Source organism: Sapajus apella, unplaced genomic scaffold, assembly GCF_009761245.1.
Source record: "Sapajus apella isolate SASKATOON/1434 unplaced genomic scaffold, GSC_monkey_1.0 scaffold4, whole genome shotgun sequence".
Taxonomy (NCBI): domain Eukaryota; kingdom Metazoa; phylum Chordata; class Mammalia; order Primates; family Cebidae; genus Sapajus; species Sapajus apella.
The window spans coordinates 35,782,965-35,803,829 of record NW_022436944.1 but is presented as its reverse complement, the minus strand read 5'-3'; the positions used below and the strand labels follow the sequence as shown (position 1 = coordinate 35,803,829).

General features: G+C 40.0%; 1 protein-coding gene across 3 annotated transcripts in view; it reads left to right on the top strand.

Moving 5' to 3' along the window:
- COL6A5 (collagen type VI alpha 5 chain) overlaps window positions 1-20,865 on the top strand; it is a 113,778-nt gene that overhangs the window by 29,713 nt on the left and 63,200 nt on the right. For all 3 annotated transcript variants that reach the window (XM_032267018.1, XM_032266998.1, XM_032267009.1), the window contains 12 exons: window positions 2,710-3,264; window positions 5,668-6,243; window positions 9,341-9,916; window positions 11,654-11,994; window positions 12,101-12,182; window positions 14,497-14,639; window positions 15,202-15,294; window positions 17,016-17,069; window positions 18,881-18,952; window positions 19,278-19,304; window positions 19,412-19,456; window positions 19,547-19,600. In XM_032267018.1, coding sequence (XP_032122909.1) covers window positions 2,710-3,264; window positions 5,668-6,243; window positions 9,341-9,916; window positions 11,654-11,994; window positions 12,101-12,182; window positions 14,497-14,639; window positions 15,202-15,294; window positions 17,016-17,069; window positions 18,881-18,952; window positions 19,278-19,304; window positions 19,412-19,456; window positions 19,547-19,600 — 2,618 coding nt within the window. The remainder of the gene's footprint in view (window positions 1-2,709; window positions 3,265-5,667; window positions 6,244-9,340; window positions 9,917-11,653; window positions 11,995-12,100; window positions 12,183-14,496; window positions 14,640-15,201; window positions 15,295-17,015; window positions 17,070-18,880; window positions 18,953-19,277; window positions 19,305-19,411; window positions 19,457-19,546; window positions 19,601-20,865) is intronic.

Below are 20,865 nucleotides of genomic sequence, written 5' to 3'. Positions count from 1 at the left end.
TTTATATTAAATACATATCAAGCATATATGTAATAATTGTTCATTTTTATTTATAACAAAAGCATGTTTGCATTTTTGTTCTAATTAGAGATTAAGTACCAAAAGTTAGGAGAAACAATTTGCAAATCTCCATATCTGATTGTTTGTTATTTCTCTTATTAATAATGGCTACCTACACCACTTACTAGTTCAAGATGGTAAGTGTTGACTGCCAGTTTTAGCACATGAGAATACTGCCCGCTGAGAACCACGTTAGTTCACTGGTAAAGAAGAAAGTTGCTAGAGTCAGAGTCAAGGTTCACACACTAGCTTTACCACTGATTAGCCATGACCTTGAATAAGTTACTGTCTACTTGCCTTGGTTTCCTTGTTTGTAGGCTTATTGTGAAGCCTAATGGTGATAACCCATGTGGAGCAGTTAGAGCAGTGCCTGGAACATAGTAAGCAGCTACATAAAAGTTAGCTGTTGCAGAAGTTGGTTAAGGTGCTCATTAATGAGGAAAGGAAGAGAATTCTCACTTATTTGAACTTACTAAACTGAAAATGTGTTTGAATTTTCTCTGAGCCACTAAAAAAACTATGTAAACAAATAAATGGCATAAATGACAAAATCCTAAGTAACAGTTTTGTTTATTTTTCTCCCTGTTATGGACAGTAACAGAGACGGGTCTTTATGTGTTAGAAAGAGTGCGAGAATAAAAGATTCCCTGGTGTTTCCTGGAGTTGATGCCAAGAAAAGTAAAAGGATTCCAGGAAGCATAAAGTAGATTGTATCTCAGATCCTTTCAAGGGAGAAGGCCCTGGATGAATCTAGGGAGGTACAGTACATCCCTTGCACTTCAGGTAGTTGCAGTTGAAGTAACCAGCCTGAGCACTGGCATGCCTGGAGGAGGGGATATGCTATAGACAAGAAAATGAGTCATAAAATGATGAACAGAGAAGCAGGAAAACAAAGGAGACAAAGGTTGTGGAGCTAGAAAAACACTAACGAGTCTAAGACAGATGCAGATGGAGTGAGGCACAGCGGATTAGTAGGGGGCAGGTTAAGCTGCCATAGCAAGAAGACCCCAGACTACACAGTACAGAATATTATTTTTCCTTACATAATAGTTTAGGGTGAATAGTCCAGGTCTAGTAGAGAGGCTATTCTATCCTCAACACAGAGCTTCCATCTTTAGGTCAAAACTGAAGATCCAGTTCTTTTCACCTCCCATCCACAGAAAGGGAGAAAGGACCAAGGGAGCCTACCACACTCAACTGTTTAAATGGTAAGACCCAGAAGTGGCCAGATCACTTCTGCTCATACCTTTTGGTTAAAACTTAGACACAAGGCCACAGCTAGCTTAAAGGAAGGCTGGGAAATATAATCTTTAGCTGGGCAATCATCTACCTATCTAAAATTTTATTAACATAGAGGAATAGAAAGATATATTCAGGGACAATAAGTAGTTTCTGTCATCAATAGATACCAGAAGGTAGATCCTGTGAATATAAACGGTATGTAAAAGCCTATTTCTTTAATGTGTGTTACGTGGAAGAGACTTCACCACAGTGGTCAAGGCCACTCTGTCAAGGCCACAAACATCTTCAGCAATTTCTCTTCTTATGACTTTCAAGATGGCTCCATGGCAGCTTGAGTCTTAAAATTGTGATGCCAGTCCTCTTGGTGGATCAGAAGGCTGACCTTACACATTTATTGAGTAGTAGTTAATATCTTTTCATTTTGTAAACATATGGCTGATGCTCTGTTTATTTTCATGAAGTCGGGGATAGACTTCAGAGTGTTGAGGGAGAAACTGTAAGAGGATGGCAGAGATTACAAATAGATAAAAGGGATTAACACTAAAAAGATACATACTAAAGACAATATGTTATATATATATACAATGTATGTACCATCCATTAATAATACTGTTTTAATAGATTATAGAAATTTGTTTTATATATGCACATGTCTATATATTATACATAGAACAATGAACATACATACCTTTGTGCGTGTATATATGTACACACATAGGTATGTATGTTCGTTGTATGTATCTGCATGTGTATATATGTACACATATATATGTATGTTCATTTCCAATCAGTAGGCTGTCTACAAATTTTATGTATGAAGGAACAGTCCATGTTGAATGAGTATGTGCTTACTAAAGCACTGATCTCTAGTAAAAACTTTTTCTCCAATTTCTAATATTGAGTTATAATGTTTATGAAATCACTTAGAATTATCCCAAAAAATAATGCTATTTGAGAATCATTTCAAATTGTGTTTCTCAAAAATATACATAAAGCCCTGGAATATTAGTACTATGAGTACTATAAGTGCAAGGAATTGATTACTTTGGCTCTGATTCCTTATTTGTATCACTATTACATCCTTAACACATGGCCTGATGCTTGGCATTTTATACACCTCAAAATTAGGAATGAATGAATGAATGAATGAAATATGAAAAAAGAGTTATGCATGCACACATGAATGAATAAATGCACATTTTGGAAGTTGCATTTATGATTCAGGGTTCTAGTTAACCAGCTTCTACTAAAGAAGCAAATAGAATTTTCAAACATTACAACAGTTGCTTGAGTTAATTTTCACTGTTTTCACATTAATGCATTTGTTTTTACCTTAATGTTACCTCATGAGAATCATTCCAACATGGTTATTTCTGGTCTTTTTGTTGTTGTTGTTCTAATATGCAGGATGTGAAGACATGAAGGCCGACATCATGTTTCTGGTGGACAGTTCTGGGAGTATAGGAAAGGAAAATTTTGGGAAAATGAAAATCTTCATGAAAAACCTGTTAACTGAGATTCAAATTGGTGCAGACAAAACCCAGATTGGCGTTGTTCAGTTCAGTGATGAACCTAAGGAAGAGTTCCAGCTTAATACATATTTTACACAGCAAGAAATTTCTGATGCAATAGATAGAATGTCTCTCATCGATAAAGGCACATTAATGGGAAAGGCACTAAATTTTGTAGGTCAATATTTCACTCACTCCAAGGGGGCCCGTTTTGGGGCCAAAAAATTTCTCATCCTCATCACAGATGGAGTAGCGCAGGATGATGTGAGAGATCCTGCTAGAATTCTTCGGGGCAAAGATGTGACCATCTTTTCCGTGGGAGTATATGGTGCCGATAGATCTCAGCTAGAAGAGATCAGTGGGGATGGCAGCCTTGTTTTTTACGTTGAGAACTTCGATAATCTACAGGCACTAGAAAGAAAACTTGTCTTTCGTGTGTGTGCTCTCCATGGTAAGTGTCCCTGTTACCTGTCAGGACTCAAGGATGTGAGCCATTGACTTTATAATGAGAAACACTGTATGGCACTCTGGCCCTGGCCTCCACCTGGACTTCAGTGTTAGGTTTTGGTCTTCTTAATGTTATATCAAAATGCCTGTGACCTCCAGGGATGTTTCAGAGTAACAATTTTGGCATCTAGTTTAGCACAAGGTAGTATGGCATTGGTGACTTAAGTATATTTCAAAAAGATCTCAGAATTTTACTTTAAACATCCAACTCTTTAATACCCACATACCTGGATTTTCCAGAGCCAGTTTTTAATCCCAAATGATTTTCTAGAATTGTTTCTTGGCTATCTGTTGCCATTGCTAAGCAGAAAATAACTAGAAACATAAATGAGTCTTTCTTTTCATTAAATTATATCCAGTATCCTAAGCACCACCCACCAAAAAAAAAAAAAAAACAAAAAAAAACCTGTGTATTTTAAAGATAGAGTGTTTATTTTCATGACTTCATATTAGTATTCCTAAACTCTATCAACTGGATATTTTATATTTGCCTGTTCATGTATCCATACCTTTGGAAAATTTTAATTTGTGACTTTTCTGATTACTTGGGGTCATCATTTGATTTTTACAAATCATAGTGTTTTAAAAATTGTATTGCACAACCTTCAGTTTGAGCCTATCAATTTTAATGTCTTTGGAATGAGAATGTGCTATCAATCCACATGTAGACTAAAAATACCTGTGTTTTAAAATCTATCATGTACTATTTTCCGTGTTTTGGATACAACTAAGAAAACAAACCGAAGTAAGTTTGTTTTGTGTTGTTCCTCTGGCAACCTAGAGATTTTCATTGGACTTTATTCTTCAAAATAATGCATATGGAATTTTTGGAAACTTAACAAAATGTCTCAAAAACACTTAGATGATAGTTCTAAAGTTTCCTTGGTAACAGCTTAATTGGAATTTTTTTCTTCCCACAAAGGTGGCAGTGATTTCAAAATTCTTGATAATGTTGACAGGTGTACCTAAAGCCTATAGCTTCAACTTTGAAATCTGCAAGGCTCTTCTTGGCATTTCTTTATTTTGATTAATGTAAATATGGGGGCCCTGTCTATAGCATAACGTGAAATTTCAGCTGACTCATGGATTAGATTGTCTCCTAAGTATCAGATCATGACCTGTCACCAATTCTCAGTGGATCATTGACCAAGGTTTTTACAGATATAACCTGAGCACATTCACAGTGTCAAAAACTTAAAAATTTGAGACTTTATTATTAGAAATAAGAGTTGAAGCTGGGTGCAGTGGCTCACATCTGTAATTCCAGCACTTTGGGAGGTCGAGGTGGGTGGATCATGAGGTCAGGAGTTCAAGACCAGCCTGACCAAGATGGTGAAACTCCATCTCTACTAAAAATACAAAAAATTTGCTGGTGTGGTGGCCCATGCCTATAATCCCAGATACTTGGGAGTCTGAGGCAGAGAATTACTTGAACCTGGGAGGCGGAGGTTGCAGTGAGCCAAGATCATGCCACTGCACTCCAGCCTGGGCGACAGAGAGAGGCTCTGTCTCAAAAAAAAAAATTATATTATATATATATATATATATGAAATAAAGGTTGATGATTAGCTAGGCAGATGGAAAGTGGAGAAAGCAAATCTTTGGAAGACACATTCATAAGTTATTGAGGGAAGGAAAAAGGTGGGGAAAGAATCCATACTTTGGAAAGCCAGTCAAAGCAGTAACTTGGCTTCTAATGTGGAGAAGGGTTTGGGGTCAGGGAAGAGGTGATGGAAGCCTTTGCTCTCCTCCTACTTGGGTCCATTCCCTTCTGAGTTCTAATTCAAAAGGTAAGGGGGAAACGCATAAGTAACTGCAGAGAGACATGATGCACAAGGGATGGTTTGCATACCGAGGATCAGAACATACCTGGAGCCAGAGGGAGTAGGGTAAAAACCCCTAGTTATACAGTGAGCTCCTAAGCTTTTTAAAATAGCAGGCCAGTTTGGCAAACATCAGTATGTCTCACCATTACGTTGGCATTGAACTAGCTTTGAATATTGCCTTTCAGTTGAAAGCCTGCTTAGCAAAAGACATTACATGTCCTAATGAGGTGCAGCAAAATAGACTGGTGTGGCATCTATATCACCACCAATCCAGGAGTGATGTAGATAGGGTACAAATGTCCTTGGAGTCATGATGTAAGCAAGTGGCACTTCTCTGAGCCTTGGCCTTTTTTTTTTTTTTTTTTTTTATAAAATGGCAGCAGCCACCTCTAAGAAGTAAGTGAGATGTAGTGTCTGACATATAGCAGGGTCATGGCAAATGCTAGTTCGCTTCCCTTCTCAGCAGCCTATGTAGAATGCACTGCAGAAAGTTTGTGACTCCTGCTTTCTTCTTCTTTCAGATTGTAAAAGGATTAAACTGCTAGATGTTGTGTTTGTGCTGGATCATTCAGGTAGCATAGCAGAACAATCTCAAGATCACATGATTAACCTAACTACGCATTTGGTGAAGAAGGCAGATGTTGGCAGGGACCGAGTTCAGTTTGGAGCTCTCAAATACTCTGACAATCCTGAGATCCTTTTCTACCTTAATACATACTCGAACAGATCAGCAATCATTGAGAATCTGAGGATGCGCAGGGACACCGGAGGGAACACCTACACTGCCAAGGCTCTCAAGCACGCAAATGCCCTGTTCACAGAGGAACACGGCAGTCGCATCAACCAAAATGTGAAGCAGATGCTGATTGTCATCACCGATGGGGAATCTAATGACCGTGCTGAGCTCAATGACACAGCAGCAAAACTGAGAGACAAAGGCATCACCATCTTTGCAGTGGGTGTAGGAAAGGCCGACCAAAAGGAACTTGAGGGTATGGCAGGGAATAAAAACAATACTATTTATGTAGATAATTTTGACAAACTGAAAGATATCTACGCACTTGTACAAGAAAGTATGTGTACTGAAGCACCAGAGGGTAAGTTGTTACTTTTAAAGTTTCTATCGGGGTGGCAATAAAATGTAAACAAAAAATTTTTGAAATTTTTGGGTCTCCTATTACCTGGATGTTACAGACTGAACATTTCTCTGCTCAGGCTATCAGTTTTCTCATCTCTAAAAGAAGTAGGTTGAACGAACAAGATCCCAAAGATTCCTTCCCACCACAGCATGCCCTGAAGAGCTTATACAGGAAAGTTTCAGTTGCAGTCCCTGGCGTTTTGCTGCCCTGTTGCCTTTTTCTGGCAGAAAGGAATTCCTCTTAGGGTCATATTCAGGTTACCCCATTTAATGGCTGTTCATGGTGCTCTATTTGGTTAATGGTGTCAATGGAGCCACTGGACGTCAGTTTCAGGCCAAACTCAAGTGGAACATTTCATGGTTTAAATGGATAGGCTTTTCTCTTCAAAGATCCAGGGCCTTCTAAATGGGATCATGGGCATCTTAGAGAGACATCAAAATTCAAGTGGCCTGATATGCTTTTCTGGGTAAGAGCCACCAGTGCAGAGGGCAGGATATGAGAATTGAACGTGGAGTAATAGAAACTGCCTGAGAGGAACAGGAAGGTAAGGGGACTGAGATGATTACCAGCTACCGCTGGGGTTGGTAGGCTGGAGATATCACATTTGGGTGAGGACAGGGTGAGATTTGCCACTTGTGGTCTCCAAAGCAGCAGAGACTGATGAGTCACCTAGGAAGGGCTGCTGTGCCTACTTGGAAGATCCGAATTCCTGGGGTTTGTGTATTGGCCCAGTCCTCCCAATCTGGCAAATGAATCAATCAACTATCGAATTTCCTTTCTTCTTAGCTTCCTTTCTTCCTCCCTCCTCTTGTTTCTTTCCTCCTTTATTCCTTCCTCTCTACCAATATGAAGCTCACTTTTGTAACTAATATAAATAAACCATATTTCTAAGACTGACATTAACCCACTTCCATATCTGTAACTTATCCAACCCCAAACAAAACCTTCCCTCAAATCCTGTGTCAGATCAGCATTTGCTTGGCTAAATAAAACTACCCTTGACCACCATAGTTTTACCTTACTTAAGTAAGCAATTAATTCGTCTTCTTGGTTTCAGATATTGAATGATGGTATCATCTTTATCCAAGGAAAATTGTGATTTTTCTCAAGACAGCAAGACCACCCTAGTTCTTCTGCCTGTTCTATCCTCTCCCTGGACTCTCACCCTGAAGCCTGGGCTCCCCCCGCTCAGTCCCAACACCTGCCAGTCCGCTTAACACTGAGTGTTCTTTCTCCTACACACTGGATACGTCACTCTTCTGCGTACAGCATTTTTTTTTTTGAGGCCTCCCTGTGCCCTGGGCAATTTCTAAACTCCGGAGCTCTATGTGGCCACCTCGCCAACCTCATTGATCACCTCTCCCCTCTTCACAATCTGCCCTGTCCATCTGAAATTCCTCCACATCTTTGTGCACACTATCCTGCCCACCATGAACACCCCAGCCCACCACTGTGCCTGCCTACATCTCACTTTTCTGTCAAGTTTCAGTCTTTATTTGCTAGTTTCCTGGCCCAAAACCTGACCCCATGTTCCCACCATGTCCCCCAACTCTCACACCTCTTTTTTCCAAGTGGTAGCACTTGACATGTATTTGCTGCTTTCCTATCTGTATCTGTCACAGACTACAAGCTCCGCAGTCAGGCTTAATCTCATTTGTTTGGGGTGCCCTCCGAATCTAGTACATTACTAAGATTATAGTCTTTTCCTAGGAATGTGGAGGCTGTTTTATTCTCATTTCCCATGCCCTACATTTCTGAGGTAGTGCTGAGATGGAGTTTGGGATGGAAGATGGTTATTAGGGATCCACACCTGTGAAATCAATGGGGAAAGCAAGATGGGCCAAATAACTGAAATAGTGACATAGGCTAAACAAAGCTCCAAGCCTAGCAGAGAGCTCTGAAGTAAATATCGCCTATGAGAGCTGTCCAGCATCAGCCTGAAATGGCTGGGACTGTGAGAACTCCCTTCCCACTTAGTGCCTGAATGTGGCTGCCTTAGGAAGGGCGTGATCTTTGGCGAGGCTTCTCTCTATGGTGAGACAGACCCTGAAAGTGCTGACAGCTAGAAGCTGTCTACTGCCTGCCCATACTCCCGTAGCTGGGAAGTAAGTTCTTCCCTGCAAGTCTACCCAGGCAGCCCATCTCTGTGTCTGCCACACCACTCTTAAAAGGAATCGTGTGACCATGGGTAACCTACTGTCTCCATTACCTTTAGTAATCAACCGTAGTGCTGCCCCTACCATAGCCATTGAGTTTGGCTGGAAATGAGTATAGAAAAAGTCACTCTTTGGTTTTGGGACATTTCAGATTGAACTTCAGAGAGATGACCATATGCTCTATTTACTGGCCATTCACACTTGTTCCAAGAAGTTCTAACATTTGGGTCATGATATTCTTAAAAAGCATTGCAGCAGGAAAAAAGTGCTAAATGTATGGGTAAAAAAGACCTAGAGGTCTGGATTACCAGCTCCAATCCATAGTAATTGTGTGCTCCTAGGCAAGACACTTAACCTCTGAATTCTGTTTCTATATTTATAAAATTAGAATAATTGCTTATAGGGTGGTTGTGAATATTGATGTTGTTATTGTACGCCAAAAGCATTTTAAAATGCCACTCCTCGATATGAATGTAAAGTGATCACATGAATAGTAATAGGAGTACTAATAATAGTATAGTAAGTAAGTACTATCATCTTGATGGGGTAAAGGTCCCAATCTTGGTATTTTGAAGGACATCTAGCCTTTGTAATCAACTTTTAATGAGTACATGAAATTTATTCAAACTTCTTATTTTCTTTCTCTGATTAGCTTTCAGTGTCTTTTCAAATGGATTGTATAAATAATTAAATTTTGATAAAAACTCTATTGTCTTTCCTCCTTTTGCTGTTTGTTCTTCTTTTTGAGGGTCAATCAGTGATTCTCTCTCTTGTTAACTTATCTCAATTTGCTAATGTAAAGCAATTGAAGTATTTAGTAAAGCAATTTAAGTATATGAGTAAAGGAAAAATGTAGAATGATTCATGAGGAAAATAATGTATTCTTTTTTCTATTGCAGTCTGTAATCTTCAGGAAGCTGATGTGATTTTCCTCTGCGATGGCTCTGACAGAGTATCTAATTCAGATTTTGTTACCATGACAACTTTCTTGTCAGACTTAATTGATAATTTTGACATTCAGTCTCAGAGAATGAAAATTGGTATGGCTCAATTTGGAAGTGACTACCAGAATATTATTGAGTTGAAAAGCTCTCTGAATAAAACCCAGTGGAAGACTCAAATTCAGACTGTCTCCAAGAGCAGTGGGTTTCCAAGAATTGACTATGCCCTTAAAAAAGTGAGCAATATGTTTAATCTACGTGCTGGTGGGAGAAGAAATGCTGGTGTCCCCCAGACTTTGGTTGTTATCACATCTGGAGATCCTCGCTATAATGTGGCGGGTGCAGTAAAAACCCTGAAGGACCTTGGAATTTGTGTCCTGGTTTTGGGCATAGGAGATGTTCACAAGGAACAGCTTCTGCCAATAACAGGCAATTCTGAAAAAATAATCACTTTTCAAGACTTTGATAAATTAAAAAATGTGGATGTGAAAAAAAGAATCGTCCGTGAAATCTGCCAGAGCTGCGGAAAAACCAGTAAGTGCTCCTTGTTTGGTTTTCTTCCATGAAAACTCATTTCTCCATTTCCCAAGAGTGTCTTATGGGCTAGCAGAGCATATATTTAGAACATATATTTAGTGAGAATATCTCACTAATTGTGCAGTGAGAAGAGAATTCTCTGCTTCCAGGAAGTTTGGATAACTCAGCCTCCCTCAAAGACAAGGAGAGGGTGCAGAGGCTAGAGGGAACTGCTGGGGTATGTCCTCTGGTCAGCCCGGTGTCCTGACGGCAATCCAGTGTTTATTCTCCTTTTAGCACCTGGATCTCTGTCTCCTATTTCTCTCTTCTCCACTTCTGGAATTCCTAGTAAATGCCTTCCATCCAGTAGAAAGTAAGTAAAATAAGCATTTGCTGATTGGAAGTTTTTCTATTATACCTTTGTTAAACCATTTTGTAAGGGACTTTGTGTGTGTGTGTGTGTGTGTGTGTGTGTGTACAGTGTATTTTTCTTCTTTTAATGATTACATTTATATAATCATAGCCTAGTAAAGATCTGATTGTCCTTAGAGGTTACTTAATCCAGAAGTCACAAAGGCGCATGGCTGCAAAGGCTAGGTAGGTAGTGGAGATGAGTCAAGTGAGCAGAATATGAGGACAGTGAACTGGAAAACAGCGATCTATTTCACAGGAATGCCACTATTCAGCTCCAGCTGAGAGTGGCCACAGGGGACTCAGCTTCTGTAAATTCAAGGCTGGGAGTTGGAAGGATAGCATGTAAGGAAGCAGTAGCAAAGGATAATGGTTTGTGGAATTTGCACAACATGCAGAAATTCCTCAGAGTGCTTATGTTTCTAAAGTTGTTATGATTGAAGCCACTTCTTTCACGAAATGTGTTACTCTTTCCAAACTCTCCACATCTTGTTGGACAGAGTCCTGGGCCTGGCATCAGAAAGCCAGAGTGCTAATTCTGGTTCAGCAGCAACAACCTCCACACACCGCTGTTTCCTCATCTGTAAAATGAGCAACGGGGCAGGATCAGAGTAACCAAACGGCAGCGTGCTGTGGCAGTTTGTTTGTTGCATCCAGTGTTGATGAGTTGCTAAATTAGTTGACAGCATTCACACTGAAGGTTCTACGTTAAAAATGTAGACATCAGCCTCCTCTTTGAAAAACCAGGAGATCTGACAGCATTGGGCCCCATTTCTCACGTAGCTACTGTCAGCCAGAGCTGAACAGTGAAAAGATCCAGAAGTGGGTCATTGTTCTCCAGTTCATTTTCCTCACACCCTGCCCACTTGAGTCATCGTCTTATCTACCCGCCTTTGCAGCCATCTGTGTTTGTGATTTCTAAAACTTAAATAACCTGTAAGGACAGCTCAAAACTTTAATGTATTCTGATGCTATGAATTAAAATATGTCACCATTAAAAGAAAAAAATCTGCATCCATGCCCACGTGTGTGCTCACACACATACAACAAAGCCGCTGAGAATGAAACTAAACTATCATTTGAACTTCAAATAGCAATTGGAACTTTTAATATTTTAAAGGGGACAGACAAAACCCCTGTGATATATGTTGGTATCACATATATATGTGATACACATATACACATATATTTATATGATAAAGCAGCCAGTGTCTTCCTTCTTGAACAGTTTTTGGGGACTGGAGACCCCCTAGCTTCAGGGCATGACACTGCTCCATTGTTCTGCCCTGTCCTTCCTTTTTCCTGTCTACTCATTAACCTTGACTCTGTTCCCTTGGTTTCCAGATTGCTTTATGGACATAGTGATTGGGTTTGACATCTCCACTCATGTGCAGGGGCAGCCTTTGTTCCAGGGCCACCCCCAGCTGGAATCCTACCTCCCAGGCATCTTAGAAGACATCACCTCTATCAGGGGGGTAAGCTGTGGGGCTGGCACAGAGGCACAGGTGAGCTTGGCGTTTAAGGTGAACAATGACCAAGAATTCCCTGCCAAGTTCCAGATCTATCATAAAGCAATGTTTGACAACTTGCTGCAAGTCAATGTCAGTGGGCCAACTCATCTGAACGCACAGTTCTTGCAGTCTCTGTGGGACACATTTAAGGATAAATCTACATCCCGGAGTCAGGTATCCATATTATATTCTATTTCCCATCTCCACATTCTTCCATTTGTCCTTCATTCCCCAGTTATATAATTAGCTTTTACACCATGTCATTTTCTTATTTCTCTAGGTGCTGCTTATTTTTTCAGATGGTCTCCAGAGTGAAAGCACCGTAATGCTTGAAAATCAATCAGACAGGCTCAGAGAAGCAGGTATTGAGTTGAAAATTTAAACAGTGGAGCATGGAATATGCTTAACAAGTCTCTACCTTTACTCAGATGCTCTATATCTTGAGATCTGACTGGTTACTTGTAGCAGAGGTTGTTGGTACCTTGTCTAGTCACCCTTGACAAGCCCTCACTGTCCTCCCCAAAATGCTGCAAATTCTATGGCCAAGTGCTTATACTTATGACCTTTTACAGACATGTGCCCTTGACTGACCTGAACCATGTACCTTGGCATACTTGAAATGGGAGTGGGGTTATCATGTCCACCTTGGTGGTGGTGGTAGGGCTGTCTGTGATATGGGAATACAAAGGCCTGGCACTCTTGCTTAAATGGGTCAACTCTGGTACAATTTGCACCCCAGAGTCCTTCATGAATCAGGTAAAGGCTAATTTTACAGAGATATATCCTTGCTTACAACACCTCTTTCCCTTTCCTGCTCTCTCTGTCAATATAGACACCATGTACATACAAAATCCTCTCTCAGGTTTCAGTTCTAGGGAACCTGACCCAAGACAGTTCCTATTGTTTTTTGTTTTCCATGTGAGAGATAGTAACATGGATTTGGAAGAGCATTTCTCACTATGTATCTTCTGTCCATGTCATAGCTTCAGACTGAGCAAAAAGCTAAATGCAGAAGCTGAGAGTAGGATGCCGTGATGGAAGACTCCTCTAATTCTCAAATGAGATGCATCATTTAAGCATTCCTTGGTGTAGCTCAGACTGACTTCTGGGGTTCAGCTTCCACAGGCAACCTCCCTAAAGGCCATAATATGTCCTGATTTATTGCTCAGTTGTGTTTCTTTCTCTGCACAGATCCCTTCAATACCTTCTCATTGTTCTTGGGGTATAGATCAAATTCCTTAATATGGCCTGGGACCTTTGCAGAACCTGGCCTCTGCTTCCCTGGTCTGTGTACATATATGTATATATACACGCATATATATGTATATGCGTGTATATGTACATATACATATAGATCAAATTCCTTAATATGGCCTGGGACCTTTGCAGAACCTGGCCTCTGCTTCCCTGGTCTGTGTACATATATGTATATATACACGCATATATATGTATATGCGTGTATATATACATATACATATACGTATATGTGTATATACACGCATATATATGTATATGCGTGTATATATACATATACATATATGTGTATATGTATATATACACACATATACATATATATGTATGTGTGTGTGTGTGTGTGTGTGTGTGTGTGTGTATATATATTCCAGAGTGGCTGGAATTACAGGCATCTGCTATCGTGCCTGGCTAATTATTTTTGTATTTTTAGTAGAAACGGGGTTTCACCATGTTGGCCAGGCTGGTCTTGAACTCCTGACCTCAGGTGATCCACGCGCCATGGCCTCCCAAAGTTCTGGGATTACAGGTGGGAGCCACCATGCCTAGCCTCTAATGTATTTTACAGTACATTGTATAGTACAGTGGCCAACTAACATTTATCCTTTAGAATCAGCTTCAGTGTTGATTTTTCCGAGAAACCTTCCATGACCCTCCAAGAATGGGTTAAGAACTTCTCTCTCTAGGCTTTCATAGAACCCTGATGTTTCTCAGAGCAACTATCTGATTCTTACCATCTGTTCCATTGGGCCATTAACTCTGGGAAGGGAAGCAGTAAGCCTGACTTATTCATTTGTATCTCTGCTATTATACAATGATTAGTACACAATAGGCTCCTATTAATAATTTAAAAATTTGTTTAGTGAAAAGATAAACTAATACATGAATTAATGAGTGAATAGGTGAATTAATGAATGAATAGACGGGATGCAGTCAGAAGTTCAGCTAAGACTAGAATTGCCCTGGGCTTTCCTCGTGTTCTCAGGGCCTGGCCTCCCAGGGGTGTTTGGAATTGGGAATAACTTGAGAATTATCATGAATTTACATTCAGGAAAATTCAGAAAAACTCTCTGAAGATAACAATACCTTTTCTTAAAAATTACTTTCCATTGTCCAAGAATTGCATCAAAATTGGTGGTAAGATGTGGAAAACAGTTTTCTTAGTGTTTCTCTATAGATTTGTAAATTGTTTCTCTTGAATACGTTTTATCAGTTATCCCCTGACTTTCATGCAAAAGTCAGGGACCAGAGCTGGTGCATATTCAGAAAATGCAGGCAAATCTGCCATTAGTTTCTTCATATGTCAGGAGTACTCCTTCCTTTTTTAAATTAGTTCAATCCTGTTCACTGAGTAGAATTATTACGGCTTCTTTTTTTTTTCATGTACAACCCCTTTGCTTTCTATCTGTTATTTTTACCGCATAGGACTTGATGCTCTGCTGGTAGTGTCCCTTAGCACAGCTGCTGATCATGAGTTTTCCAGCTTTGAATTTGGAAAAGGATTTGATTACGGGACTCATCTGACCATTGGAATGAGAGAGCTGGGCAAAACATTATCACAGTACCTGGTGAGTCGTTGAACAAAACCCCCAGTTGTTCAAAATGCCTTAGGAACTAAATTGGAATCTTGATAAGAACTTTCAAGGACTGCCTTTGTTCACCCCCAATAAATTAAGTGCTTGATTCTTAGTATGTAAAAAAAAGTGTGGCATGGCATAGTATTTTGTTTTTGCATGTTCTTTCATTCTTGGTGATCTCACTAAATGAATGCATAAGGAACTAAAAAAACCCAACCAACTCATAATTGAATTAAAAAGCCCCCAACTGTTTATGCTGCAGAAATTTCGGGAAACAGAAGACTGTCAACTAGAAAACAACAAATCCTATCCACATGGTAGATGCCTTGTTTATAAACAGGTCATTTCCTTTGGAGAGGGGATATTGCCAGTGCAGTGCCTGGTACCCTCTCTGCAGTGTTAAATTCAGAAAACACCTCATATTCTCAGCAACCCCTCATCCAAAGGGAGAAGATGGGCTTGTAGGTGGTGGATTTGTATGAGTACAATTCTTATGTAATAAAGTTTGTGACAATTTTTATTCACTGAGCTTTATATCCCCACACCCCCCTAGGGAAACATTGCAGAGAGGACTTGCTGCTGTACATTCTGCAAATGTCCAGGAATTCCAGGACTGCATGGGGCCCGAGGACTGCAAGCCAAGAAGGTGCTACTCACTTGTGATACTATTTTATCTAATGTGCCTTGATTTGGTACAGGTGGGACGGAGACTGAGTGGTTGAATTTACAACATTCACTCCATGCTAATGTAATTGCTTTGGGCATCTCATGTGACTTTTTTGGTATAAAATCCAGATCAGAAGAGCTCACTTTTGATATTGCTAGCAAGATTATCTCCCTTTTCTCTTACATATCCTTGATAATGTTGCTTCTTGGTTTTGTAATTTATAGTTTTGTACCTGCTTTAGACAGTTTGAAAAGTGGTAAAAAGTAAAAATAGTGAAGATGAAGCTGGGTGTAGTAGCTTGCACCTGTAATCCCAGCTACTTGGGAGGCTGAGGTGGGAAGATTACTTGATTGTTCAAGACCAGCCAGGGCAATATAGTGAGACTTCATCTCCTTAACAATAAATAAATAAACAAATAAATATTGGAGAGTTGTGCTTCCTCGTCAATGGAGTGAGATTGAACTACAAAAATATCATAGCATTGCAGATTAATAGCCCTTTAAAACATAAATTATAAAATATTAATCATGCAACAATAGGATGAATAAATGTCATAATATTTTCAATAAAATATGCCAATGAAAATGAATGAACTACAGCTATATACAACATGAATAAATTATACTAACATGGTAATGACCAAAAAAAAGCAAAACACAGAAGAGTAAATATGGTAAAATTCCATTTATTAAAAGTTATAGTATCTATGGAGGAATACTTAAGTGGTTAAGTATTTTTTAAAGGCAAGAAAATATTATCAGAAGTCAGGAGTGCCCTCATGGAGTGGGGCAGGCACTGTGCCTGGGATCAGTAATGTTCTATTTCTTGACCTGGGTGGGCTACACAGGCCTTATATATAACAATTATAATATTCTATAAAGTTACTGTATAATAATTAAGCTATCCATTTCTATTTTATTTACTTTTATGTACTTTTCAAATGGATTTTAGATATCACAATAAAAATGCAGTTTTCTTTTAAAAAAAAAAGAGATCAACAATACTTGCACATGAGTTCTGCACTGACTATCCTTATGGAAGGACAATTTATATTGAATTTTTTACTGCACTGTGATGTTTTGTTTAGCACAATTTTCTCTCGTTACTTTGCTCAGGTCAGTATTAGAATTATGTTCCAGGAGCACAACCCCCCGGTATACTGAGCCAGCTGGGCCTGTGTTAGAGGGTGGGGAAAGCAAATTCTAATGAAATGTTTGCCACAAGTGAGCCACGATGCAGTTAAACCAAATGTGGCTAAGGGAGAGATGACTGCAGTTAAAATATATGCAGTCTTGTTGTTGGAAGTGCGTATTCTTCCTTGAGCTCTCAAAATAGCAGGACAAAATAAAATAATCCCTTTGGAAATGTTACAGGTTTGTTTGCTAAAAGGGTTGTGGCTGGCACGGCTGTCCTCCCTGCAAATTGCTCAGGCACAGGTGTGGCTCTGCAGGCCTCATCCGCTCATGGGTTCTAAAGGTCAGCCTCCCGCAAGCTTGGGAGAGTGGCCTTCTGCAGCAGGGCTCTAGAGCTGAGTGCAAGGACAAAAGCCAGCTCCAAATGTTGTCAGATTTTACACAAACTCACATCTGCAAAAACTGCAACCAAGTTGGAGGAAGGGACTTGCTTAGAATGCCTAATGATTTCCCAAGTTTGCCTTGATGAAGGGTGACTAAAATTTATTTTTCTCTCTCTCTTCCCAGGGTTCTCAAGGTCTGAAAGGCAACAGAGGACACAGGGGAGAGGATGGAGACCCTGTAAGTTTTTGTGACCTCCCCCCTCCCCACACACATTTATTTTCTTTTTCATAAAAAGCTTTGTTTTCATACAAAAGGGGCAGATGGGGTTTTGTTTATATGTTTATTTTGTTTATATGTTTATTTTTTGTGCTATTTTGTGGGAAGAAGTGTTGCCTTTCTTTTCATTTTTCCCTGTCTAAATAATGAGGCAGTTACTAAGTTTGGGGTAAGGAGGGAACAGGCTTACACATGTGGACTGGCATGTGTTTATCAGTGGCAGAGACCTGGGTACCCTCCTCTCCACCCCCAAGCAGGGCACAGCAGGTTATCTGCCAGGGAGCTCTTTATAGACCTAAAACCCAGTGCTTAGTACATGGCTTTGGGCCAAGGCTGGAGTCTACATCCTTCCATGGAAAGGGAAGTGGGCAAGGCATCCCTCAAGGCATGGCTTCATAGTCAGATGCTTCCCAGAGGTTTCTGAATCTCCGTAGTGAAAACCAGAGTTCTCACTTTCTGTCAGTCAAATTATAAGAAAGAATTTGAAGAAACCGAAGCCACTTAGGTAGCTCTGTTTGGGATGGGAAAAGTTCAACAAAAGTATCAGACTGGATTTCTATCCCTTAGATCAAGGCCAGTTCCTCATCTGGGCAGCAAGTTACAAGGATTGAAAGCAAAGACTCTAGAATCAGACTGCCAAGAGTTGGCCTAGATATGGTCCTTGGACAAGATATTTAACTTCTTGACCCTTGGTTTTCTCATCTGTAAGCAATTATAAATTCCTCTACAATCCAACAGCTGACCTAGTTTACAAAATGACTGCTAAGGGGAGTGCTCTAAGTCACCTACTCTGTACCCTCTGAGGGTTCTTGGAGACCACCAAACTAGTATGGGAGTGCTTTGAGTGTGGGGGATAATGTCACCCACCTGCAGCCGACCCCAGCACTGGCAGAAAGTCCAGGCAATAGGAAGCCACAGAACTAAGGTACCTCTCAGCAACCTGTGGCCATGGGCAAGGCCTCCTCCTTTTGTAGGGAATGATCCTCAGAATAAAACAAAGCAGGACAAAGGACAATTCCTTCTCCCTTTTACTGGCAAGGTAAGAATTAAGCTCATTTCTAATTAGTTATTCATGCAGCAAACTGTGAGTACCTGTCATGCACCTAGACATGAGCCAGTCACAAGGGACGTGATGGTAAAAGACACAGTTGGGGTTCCTGCCCTCAAAAAGCATAAAATTGTTTCTTTCTTAAGATCCATTTTACTTTAGCATTTACCTGTATTTAAATATTTCCTTGGAGAATCAGGGTTGGTGGGAGACACACAAATCATTGACCTTAAGCTGCACGGATGGTCTGACTTGGGGGGTTTTAATCTGGTGATTATTCAGGTTATTTTCTTGCCTTTGCTTTCTCATTCTCCTAGTGGTGTCACTTCCCAGTAACTGTTTCTACTCAGCAGCAGTACCCTAGCACTGACTGTGGGTCTGCTGTCAGCAGTACTGACCCTCCCAGGACAGCATTACAGCCCTAGATGGATTACTGAGGTCTTGGAATGTGGCTACAAAGTGAGGCCACTGTGCTATTTGATCAGGTTGTAAAGTGGTTGAGCTCTTCTTGCACCTTTTTGTGATCTTGGATCCATAAAAAGCCCTGAAGATTGACAGGAAACATGGTTGAATATAGAGGGGGAAAAACAGATTTAAATGAGTGAGGTTGCAAAAGGATTCACTTTTTCTAAACCTCATAGTGCCCATGTGCTTCGGCTTAACTCTGAGAATAAACCACTGGCAAAGACATCACTTTGATTACCTGTCTGTGCTCCTTTCTTAGGGAATACGAGGAGACATAGGACCCCAAGGAGATAAAGGGATTACAGGATGTCCAGGAGAGCAGGGTCAGAAGGTAAGGCTCTTCTGTAAATGTTATTTCCAATTCTCTATAACACCTTCTCCCTCTCTTTCCCCATTCCTTTCCTTCCTTGTTTTCTCTTTTCCATTACTCCTCTCTCTTTTCCTTTCTCCAGTTATATTGATGAGTTTCCCTGTCTGCAGATGAATTCTGCTTTTAAGTAATATCAAGGAGTCTTTTACATTAATAAATTCCTTCTCTAACCTCTTTGTAGCTGTATAGCCAGTAGCAGCTAAATACTCACTCACTTTAGAGAGGCAGTCTTTGAATCTGTACTCTGTCTTTGATATGTCAGTGAGAAATATTTCATCTTTTGCAGGGAGTCAAAGGATTTTCTGGACTGAAGGTACTGGAGTTTTTTTCTCAGTCTAATTTGATTTCCAAATGGGATTAGTTTCCCAATAAGCATGTGATAGAGACCTGCTTTTACCTGACGGCTATTGTGTCTCTCAGGGAGAACATGGAGAGGATGGGATTGATGGACTTGATGGGGAAGAGGTAAGCCATATTTCTTCAAGTGTCATAAAACTGTCATGAGTTGCTAAAATTTTTTTAAGTGGGAATTTTGTTTTTCTTATCTTCTTTTAGGGCTCTCATGGACTTCCTGGAATAAAAGGAGAAAAAGGTGATCCAGGATCTCAGGTAACATTTTTCAATACATCAGAGAAGGAGAATTTGATGACAGAGATAGTCTTAACCACTGTGTGTTAGTGGTTATAGGGGATAAAACTTACAACTGACTTAACCACATAATAAAGGCCTATTACCACTGAATATATGCTGCGTATCTGATTGGAGCAAGGGGGTAATTATGTAATTTTCAAGAATTTCCACCTAGAAAAAATTCAACACACGTGGGGTTCTTCTATGGGCATGTTTCTCATGTCTGAAAATGAATACTTTTACCTTTCAGTGGTTTTTTTTTGTTGTTGTTCATTTGTTTTTTATAAAAAAATGTTTCCATCAATGTCAGGAATTACTGTGTTGTCCTTATTATGTCAGAAAAAAATAAAAAGCAAGAGGAAGAGACAATTATTTTGGTGGCTTTGGTGGGAAATCACTGTGAAACATTTTTTAACTTTTCATTGATTTCAACACTCATTCATGTGTGCCTACTTGACTTAAAGCAGCTCTACTTTTATGTTATGGTCCATTTATTTATGAAGTGTTTTTGAGCACCTGTCACATGTTAGGCTTGTCATGTGCCAGGCACCTGTCATTGGTTGGGCATATATTCTTATATAATAAGAATCAGAGGTGAACCACACAGCCCTTGTCCTCAAAGATCCCAGAGTGTAGCTGGGGAGACAGACATACCAGTAGAATTATGTAGAATGTGATTGAGGCCATGTTGTAGATATCTACATGGGTGTCCAGAAAAGGGCATGTAACTCAGCGGGGGGGCAGGGAAATTGTCCAGAAAGTCTTCCTGGAGGAAATGATCTCTGAGCTGAAGAGAAGCAGGAATTCAGCAAGGCAAAGATGTGGAGGAAGGGCATTCCAGACAGAGGGAGTAGCATAAGCAAAAGCATGAGACTTTGGGGCACTGCCAAGCTTTTCTTACTAGAGGGAGCATTAGAATACAGGTACTGGGAGATGAGGTTCAAGAGGTAGTGGGAAGAGATCAAGAGATTGGGAGGGCACTAGTGAGCCTGAGCCATGTTGAAGAGCTTAGTTTTTGGTTTTTTAACCACAAGGCAATGGGGGCCTTTGAAAAACTTTAAGCAGAAGAATCACAATCAGATCTGCATTTTAGATATACTACTTGCAGTAATGTGGTGGCTATGTTGCAGATGACATAGATGCAAGGCAAAGATGAGAGGCAGATCTGTAGAAATCAGGTGAGAAGTGATAAAGCCTTCAAGTAAAGCAATGATAGAACAGACACAAAATATGCTAAGGTGATC